At 35.9% G+C, this 9749-nt stretch overlaps 1 protein-coding gene across 3 annotated transcripts in view; it reads right to left on the bottom strand.

Moving 5' to 3' along the window:
- The window catches only part of LOC5575982, a 526418-nt gene continuing 516669 nt past the window's right edge, over positions 1–9749 (bottom strand). For all 3 annotated transcript variants that reach the window (XR_002500734.1, XM_021846000.1, XM_021846001.1), the window contains one exon: positions 1–2317. Coding sequence is in view for 2 of the 3 variants with exons in the window: in XM_021846000.1 (XP_021701692.1) it covers positions 2184–2317 (134 nt within the window). In the remaining variant the exon portion in view is untranslated. The remainder of the gene's footprint in view (positions 2318–9749) is intronic.

The raw sequence follows: 9749 nt of genomic DNA, 5'->3' as shown, positions 1-9749 counted from the left end.
TTTCATTTGTATCATTTTATTATTCAGCATGGAAGTACAATGTTTAATTAGGCAAATAAATATTTCCTTAAAAAATTAAGAAAATAACAGAGTTCAAAAAAAAAAATAAACGACTTCCGTTGACAATTTTTCTTCTTCCTTATGGAAAGTCGCAAAAACAATAAAGTGATCAGAAAATCCTGTACTGATTTCCTTTTTTTTCTACGTTTGAGGCGTGAAAATTACAAAACACGTAAGAATTGATTAGTTTGGAAAAACTTTGTCTGGTTTGCTTTGATTTTTGTACGCGAGAGCGCCCATCTCTTCAACTAGAAAAACCAAAAGATTACCACAATAACTCATCTCATTGCGTACTGACTTCTCTCTTCACTCTCATCGTTTGGGTTGTTTGTCAGTATGTGTGTTTGTCTGCGTAACTGTTTCGATCACAATTCACTACGGCCAAGCATCATCTATCCCGCACAGGAAACTCAAATTCCATCAGTTTTTATCAGTTCCACAGGTTGTTTTTTACAGATTTACTACAGCGACTTTATCTTTGTTTGTTTAAAGAGCGGTTAATTTTTTTCTTTGTTTCGTTAAAGCACATGTTGATTTTCGTTTATCTTACCAATATTTATCAACTCTCGTCAAAGTAGTCGACTGAGAACTGCATTCTAGGTTCGCGCTTTAACATCTAATCTTTGGCTTGTGGTTGTGTGGTTTGTGTGTATGTATGCGTGTATTCAGGCTGAATATTATATTCTCCTTAAAACGCGACCCTACCTTCTTTGTTTGAAATTGATGGTGGTGAAAATTTCTTTGTATTGGTAGATTAGGAAACAAACTCGAAAAATATATCCAATTCGATACTCTAATGACAACTATTTTACTGCTGAATTTAAGCAGTGTTCGTTCATTTTGCTTATTAACTGTAAAATTTTAGAAAATATTACATTACCCGGAGCGATATTTTTTTGCGGCGCACTTATATTTTAGATTGATTTTGTTATCCAAGCGAAAATGCAAGAAAATATTTTCGAGACTAAAACATCGGAGAAATAAGATATCAAAATTCCTTAGCACTTTTGCATAATATAAATATTTTTGTTTCGTTTTATCTTTTGTTTCTTTTACGATAACCATTGTTTTTATTTTAAATGCGATATAAGAGATTTTGTATATAATAATTTTTCAGCGTGCAAAAATAGTTACCGTGTACGTGTGGGTGTGAACGTTGAGGATCTCATACCAAGAATACTGGCAACTGTGTCAAAATATAAGAGACAAGCAAAGTGTTTGGCAACTGCCAAATAACCAAAAATATTAAACCTCCTTTTCAGAGGTTCACCAATTCTGGTTTCAAATTTATCTAAAGCAATTTTCTCTTCCTATGCTCTGCAATTGCCAGTGATCCCAGTAATGCGTAATCTTCAAACTTTATCTAATCTTAGATTGCTCAAATCTATAAGCTATTGAACTACATCCAATCGGTTTTTGTTCCTTAGATCGACAAAATATCTGGCTCTGACTCGTAAACTGAGTGCGTTTTGAATCCGTTTTCCAATAATTGAACCGTGGGTTAGACTTACCTTTTCCGTTTTTTATTCTACCGTGTGGCGATGATAATGTTCGGTTTCCTTTTGGCATGTCGCATTCGCGTGTACATCTAGGATGACAGCAATGCTCCAGTGGCCATGATAATGAAGATGAGTTGATGATATGGTGCTTCTACTGGTTCTGCGGCAGATGATGATGACGACCTTGCCCTTGATGGGACGTCCCAGGGGTGTGCACACCTTTTGTTGTTCGTTAGGGGTGTGACAAATACACACGTGTTGATGTTTGCAGGGGTGGTGGAGATTGATGTTGACAAACATACATGGAGACACAGAAAAGAAATATGACTCTGTACTCGGCCGCTTCCAATAGGGACGACAATGTGGCGGATGACATGACGTCGAAGAATTTCTCTGACTTCCGGCGAAAATAAAGGTATCTATGGATGTGCAATCATGGCGATGATGATGATGAAGGCGACGACGACGGCGAACGGTGAAGATGGTTTGCTTTCATTCTTCTCCATTCCTAATGACTCTTTCCATTGTTCTTGTACATGCATTATCATTGTTTTGAGTATTTTTCATGCATTGGATTTTTCAGCTGTTGTTCCTTGCTTGCTTGAGGAAGTGACGAGGGGCTCTTTACAGTTCTGCTAGTTCCTTACTGTCTAGTTCAAGGCGTTGTTTTCTTTTGTTCCTGTAGCGCATAATGACCGCGAATACGATGCCATTAACAATAAATAGGGCAGCGATTACCATCGACGGAATCAGGATGTCTGGAAAGTAGAGTAAGCGGAAGGTGAGTTTGAAATTTTGAATGATTATCTCGAGGATAACAGGATAAGAGAGGATAGATGTAGATGATAAAAAATAATGTGTTAATATCGAAAGAATTATTTTTCCAAAATAACTTAAGCGATTTATCTTTGCGTAAGGACACATTCTTTATGAACAAATCAATGCACATTGATCCCAAAGCCATATCTAGAAAGACAAGAATGTTTGCGCCTAAACCGTATGTTCTAGATATATGGTGTCTTCGGAAAAGTTTCTCCATATTTCTCAGACATATTTTGGCATTAGGGTTCTACAATGTTCTACACTGTTTTATAACAATTAATTTGAAGCAACTTTGCCGAAGAATCAAAATTTGTATCTCTTAGGGCTCGTGAGTTATGACTTTTTTTTTACAAATAAGTTAGGGTGGTGTTTTTAGAAAGATTGTCTTTTCTTTTAATTATGGTGAAAAAACTGTGGGAACGTTTTATGTTTGAAGAGATTAATTGAATTTTGAAAATAGTATTATTTTGAACGAAAAGCGTCCATAACTTGAACAATATTCGCGATAACTCTTTGTGGACTTCAACCAAAATGAGAATGTTTTAAAAGTGTCCTCCAATACAACGTATCAATAAAAATCCCAGCTTTAGGATATATTCACCTTGGACCAAAATTATACGCTAAGACAACGAAAATAACTGTAGGGATAAAAGTGTGAAATCAAATAATTAGGCAATCAATATGTGAAATAGGTGAATTCCGGTGCACATTTTTACCGAAGGAAAGAAATTATCTTCCAAAACTCACCAACAAGAAAATTTTCTTTTCTTCGAAGAAAATATACCCTCACGCTATGTCTGAACCAGACGATTATAAAAATCGAATGTACTTCGGATTTTTTCTCGCTTGAGATCAGCATTTGGTCTATATTTTCATAATCGGAAGGTTTTAAAATATTCTATTGGTGAAATTTTTTCCATACATTTGCGTTGAAAACTTGATTTTCATGGGATTTAGTATGAAAAATGGCTAAAAAGTGGAAAAAATCAAAATTTCACCGATAGAATATTTTAAAACTTTCTGATTATGAAAATATAATCCAAATACTAAACTCTAGCAAGAAAAAATCCGATGTACATTTCGTGACCCTGGATTCCGCTTGCAGATTGGACCAATTACAGAAAGGAGTTAAGAGAAAGAAAATTATTTGTTGAAACAATTTTAACAGAAATCCAGGTTTACCAGGTCGGTATCTGGAACAGTAATCCAGGTTTACCAATCGGTATCAAACATTTGGGACTTATAACTGGCTTTTGGACAAAATTTATACATCATTACATTTAATTATTTTTTAGCAACTACTTCGATAAACAACAATCAGATAAACATTTAAGAATATTTATTGAAATAGTTCAGAAAATTTATGTGAATAAAAAACTGAAGCGATGTTTTATTCATCAACAAATTCCGTAAAACGGGGTAACTTAGTTAGGTAAGATAGTTTTTTCGAAGAGCACTTGAATATTTATACATGCTGTTTCAAAGAATTTTTGATTTCTCTGTTTATAACAAGTACTGGGGTAGTGACGTTCGGGATAATAACCCGTTCGGAGTAATAGCCTTTCGGGGTAGTGTCATAGTTTTGATCTTTGGGTTCCAAAGATCTTTTTTTTTTCTTTTCCCTTGAACTTTGCCTGATTGTGCTATTCTCCTCTGAACGTCTGTTCCCCGAATTCAGTGCCATGGTGAGAATAAATGATAAGCAATCGACTCTATGACACTACCCCGAATGACACTACCCTGAACGCCATTACCTCGAAAGGGTTATTTCCCCGAACGCCACTACCCCGAATAGGTCACTAACCATTACCCCGATTGATAATTGTGGAGTATAGTGGTCTGGAATTTCAATTTATTAGATATTTAATATTGCTGTGAAAATCAATGCTTTGAATACCATTGTAGTGCATTGCGATCTGAACGGGGCGTTCGAGAGCAGCAGTGGGCTCCGGCTCCGGAGTTCAATGTCTACTGCGTTCTCGAGCAAACTTTGAACTTGCTCCGTTCAGTTTTGGCTCGCGTTCAGTTCAAAATGAATCACTGCCCCGAATAATGTGAGATACAATGCAGTATCTTTTTTTGCGCGCAAAAATGCGTCTCTAATGAAAACTGGTAATTAATGGCGTGTAAAATTCGTCTGTAAAATGTTCATCATATATTTTCCCTTCTTTCATAAATCAGCTATTCTTTCGAAATATCTTGTTGGCGAAGGTTAACTTCTGCGTCCATGAGTCCTCTCATGGCGTAGGGGTAACGCGCCCTATCTAGAGAACAGGGAGTCGTGAGTTCGATTCTCACCGAGAAGACGTGTAACTTTTTCGCAAACTTCACATGAATTTGTCCATTTAATCCAATTGCAAAATATATGTAATGTTTAGTTTTTCGGTACACTCAAGATAATAGCTCCCTTAAATATATGTGCAATTGCATATACAGTGCTCAAGTTTTGCTTTTCATTAGATTTATTTGCCCCACATACTCATCGAATACTTTCTATACGAGTAACATTAAAGGTATGTGCGGGATTTACTTGTGTGTATCCCATACCACATGGTATAAACGAAGATGGCCGCCGAACAAGTGTTACATCGTTTGCTATCGATAACTTGAAGGTATTTATTTGAATAAATATCGTTGAAAAAACATTTAAAATGATAATTCATTAAGATACAACGTCTGTGCAGGTGTGGAAATACTTTTTCATCAGCTACCACGACTGGAAGATGCTCTTGCGAGTTTTGGAAACAGCCAGCAAAGAAGGATGGGACTTAAGTGGGAGCAAATTTAACGAGGTGTCGTAAAACTATTTATTTCCTAACTAATTGCGAATAATAATTTAATAGAACTTTGAAGTAACGAACATAGTTTCTGTGTAACAATGTTCCAAATATAACTGATTCACCCAACTTTATTGTGTTTTATGTAAAAAGAAACATCTTTAATTAATCAAGGTAGATCAATATCAGGTCCGTCACACTCGGGCTCAGATTGGGTACCACTTCTAGTACTGCATTTGGTCCCTCGGTAGTACAAAAGGTACCCAAGTTTGACAGATCGCAGTACACTTTTCACGGCATTCTAGATTACCTTATGAGCCATAAAATTTTGGGTAACTGCAAGGGACATGGAGGTCTTTAATTTGTCTTTGTCAATATATTCCATTGAAGCTTTCCCTGAAAAGTATGTGCCCGGTCTATGGATTATATGTGCAGTCATCATTATTTCAATGAGAATAAAGATTGGCGATCATTCTTTAATTTCGCACATACTTTGCATATGCAAACCCCCATTGCAAAAATCCATGTAGGTTTGCACATGAATCAAATGAAGACATTATCTTGAGTGTAGTTGTCGGTAGTTGTTTTAATTAATTATGATTCGTGGTTTACGGCTAACCAGCCCTTTCCAGCCCCACGAACCACGAATCATAAATAATTAAAACAAGTACCTTTATTAGTTTATTGCTCTAATCACTTTTCTTGTGCACTGGTTATATTCTAGTGGTCTACAACTCTCCACCAAAATTTAATAGGTCGTTTTCCAAAACTTCCGTTAAAACGTCTTATTTCCATTACGGAGATAAGAATTCCAAAATATTTATGCTAGTTGTTTCATTTGATTGTCCCCTTAACATGTCACTAAAGTTTTGAAAAATTTGCTTATTTTTTCGCTTGTTAAAACACTTGTCCCGAAAACGCTTGTCCCGAAAACAATCCCCGTTCAAGAACTTCCCTACATAGAAAAATGTGCTCTTTCGATGGAGATACGAAAAACGTGAATTTTCAATTGATAAATATCCCAATTATGTGTTAATAAACCAATAACAAAAAATGAAAAAGGATTGGGCGAGTTTTTGTAGATTTTATTTGGAAAAAATGCCAAAAGTGTTAAAAAATATATGAACGACCAAAATGTGAATTAATTTTCCGGATGATTCAATTCAAGTCCAATATGAAGGAAAAATATTGAGACTATTAGATTTCACCTTTGAAATGGCTACCGCTCAAAACTCAAAACTTAAAAACTCAATTTTTCATAACTCACGCGTGAGATTTTTCATGCGTGAGTTGTCAATCACTAAACTCAACAGTCAAAAAATCATGGATGAGTTGGCTCACTTTTTCAACTCTTTGTCTCGTTTTTCCACAGTTTACTCATATACGGCAATAGTTTCTTGTTAGTCTGGTAGAATTATAGTAATCCTTTCTAATGTAAACAACAACATTCGGGTTTCTCGAGTTTTTGACGGGTTTTGCGACTGAATCATTTTTTACGGTTTGAGTTGATTGAGTGACTTTGCATCAAAATCTCAAGCGTGAGATTTGCGAAGTAGGTCTCTAATGAGTTTGCTTTCACGGGAGAGCGTATTGATTGAGATTTGAGTGTGAGTCTATTAACACTGCAACACGCTAAACTTCATCCGCTCAAAAATGAGTGCCGAGTACACAAAATCGGCCTCTCTTCATGCAGCACAGATTCTGTGCAAAAGGGGCTGTACACAGTTTTGTGCAAACGGTGGTAAACAAACCGAATGAGTGAAAAGCGCACAGAGGAGGAACGTTTGGAATGCGGAATACGCTTCCATTTTTGTTTTTGCTTCTGAAAACTTTGAAAATACATTCAAATTTTAAAGTTTTCAGAGATTTTTTCATTCGAATAGCCAAAGCGGAAGCAAATGGGGAAAAAAACTTCCGCATTTGCGACCATCTTCAGCTTTTCGCTGGAAAAAATCCCAGAAAACTTCCCATCTTACCAACGGCCAACTGTTTGCTGCCGTGCGGGAGATGACTGACAGTTCCATTTCCATCGATCCGCGCACAGCCAATAACCAACACATCGGTTACACATTGCATGAGTGCGACTTACACAGAATTTTCCAGAGAGTCCTGCATTGGTTGGCTCATTCTGTGTAGTTTTAACACATGCGCTGTGTTGAGCAGGCTTAGCGTGAAGTATTACTGTATGCTCATTACGAGTGGTAACTCTCTGTAATTTTTGAGGAAGCTATGGTAGATTTTCTATGTAAATTGCTAATATCTCCAACGAAAAATTATCAATCAAACCACGTATAATTCAAAAAAAAATCGAACGTAATCCTAGAAGAAATTGTATACGAATGATCAGAATAAATTTGCAGTAGCTGGTAAAAACATAAATTCCTAGTAGAGTTTATGGAAATCAACAGAGGAAACCCAGGGAATTCCTGAAGAAATCACTAGAAGAATTATTTAAGTTTTTCCTCAAGGAATCTGAAAAGAAATTCCTTGAGAATAATCGCGTTAGAGTCTATGTAGTTTCTCTAATCTCTAAAATTATACACCAGAATTAAATGCAACGAGAAAGTGGAAAATAATTACTTCAGATACCATATTTGTTAAAGAGACTTCAGGAACCTTCCATTAACAATATATACTTTTAGAGCCTGGAATATAGACCTAGTCTCTACAAAAAGACCTACTACCCGTCCTGCATTCTTGTTTTTTTTTTTTTTTCAAAGAATTCAAACCATCTAGATATGTTTTTCCATGGTGTTCGTCAAGCAGGAAAGGAAGGACAAAACATGAAATATTAAAAATAAATCAGGACGCCTCGAAAATATCTTGAAATTAGCACATGTCCTGCTTAATCAGGACGGATGGTAATCCTAAATGCGTTTATCGAGTAATATCTGCTCCAAAAACAACTATACGCAAACTTCAAATCATTCAAAACAAGGCGTTAAGAAATGTTTATAAATTACCTTACAGCTTTTTAAAATCTCAACTGTGTGTGTTTGATCCAACTAACATCCACTGTCCGGCAGTGATATTATGGAAAAAATCTTTCTGCAATCCTTTTGCAAAAAGCTTCAGTCCAGGAGTTAGAAGGTGATAGCTCTATTGCAGTACCAGTGAACATTTTAGAATGGCTGGAGAGACACGTCCATTCAGAAGTCACCTTCACTAACGATAAGCCCCGCATGCATGCATTACCATTATCAAATCGATAATGATAATGCAAACACACTTCCAGTTTAAAAGATGTTTTCTTCAAAACTTGCACGTATTTAGTTTATTTAGTAAGAATAATAATCAGAACAATCTCACCGAAAACCATCTAAGGCGGCATTGCCGTCACCATGGGAACCTTCGACTCCACCAGCCTTGGGATTGACATTTCTTCCCCTTTCACCTCTGCCGCGCATTCGTTCGTCATTCCACAACACAAAAACCATTTTTTCAATGTCTTGGATTTCACGACGTTTTTGATTCACGTTTAATCACTTTTCTCCAAATTTCTTCATTTTGCCAGAAAGACTTTTTGCGATCTATTACCAATTATTTTGAACACGAATCAACACTGAGTGGCGAAGTACTGGCGGTAGAACCCAAATCAAAATTTCAGAGACAAATTTTATCTGGAATAAACTCACAAGCCAGTTGCAAATGGTCGTAAAAACATTACAAAAAAAAGCACACGAATTTCAACGTTAACCTCCGAGGGCTTTCGGTGATTCACTTTCATACAAAAATCCGGATAAAGTAGCACCAGTCAATGTCAACGGAATCGCGAAAAACTGGAACACGAAAAAAAAAGCACGCGGAGCAAAATAAAACACGACCGTTTACGGCAAAGCCTGCTGCGTCGCCCCGAGTATCGTATTTTAGATTGTTTTGCACCCAAACTCAAACAATCTGAAGTTAGGAAAAATACAGGACGCTTCAGTGCTCACTGGTTCCCCTATGGTTTCAGCTTTTTAAAATCTCAACGGTGCATTGAAAAAGCAAAAAATATACTCCCTTTGCTCGGGCTACACGAATAAAAACAATTTGTTACATTTATAAAATTACTAAAATTACAGGAACTCATTCGAATCAAATAATTTCTAGGCCAAATCATAGCCATTATACTAGGCAGTCTAACGACTTCCAAAGACGTAGAATTAGAACAGAATATGGAAGGAAAAGAATAACGTATGCTGGAATAAAGCTATATAATAATTTGCCGGATGATATAAAAAAAAAAATGCCAAATATGGGATTATTTACAAAAAGATTAAAACACTACTTAAGTGAAAATTTAATGCGATACATTCAATAATTTAAAAAAGACTAACAAATAAGTTCTAATTACAGTGTTGCTACATATTATAGAAATCTTTAGCCTACCCTTCAAAGAACAAAATGTTCATTTGGTTAGCTAGTAGGAATAAAATTCTTTCTCTGCATCAATGAATAAATAAAAAATATAAAAATAAAACGGTTAGGCGCATTCATTTCAAATTATATATTTATCGTTTACCAAAACGTATCCTTTACCCAACCCTTACCCATATCCAAACTCCTAGTATTTACTTGTGGGAGTGCAGAGGACTACTCGGCTTCCATA

Source organism: Aedes aegypti, chromosome 2 (assembly GCF_002204515.2).
Source record: "Aedes aegypti strain LVP_AGWG chromosome 2, AaegL5.0 Primary Assembly, whole genome shotgun sequence".
Classification (NCBI taxonomy): domain Eukaryota; kingdom Metazoa; phylum Arthropoda; class Insecta; order Diptera; family Culicidae; genus Aedes; species Aedes aegypti.
The sequence above is the reverse complement of the archived record's forward strand: the minus strand, read 5'-3'. Positions and strand labels throughout refer to the sequence as shown.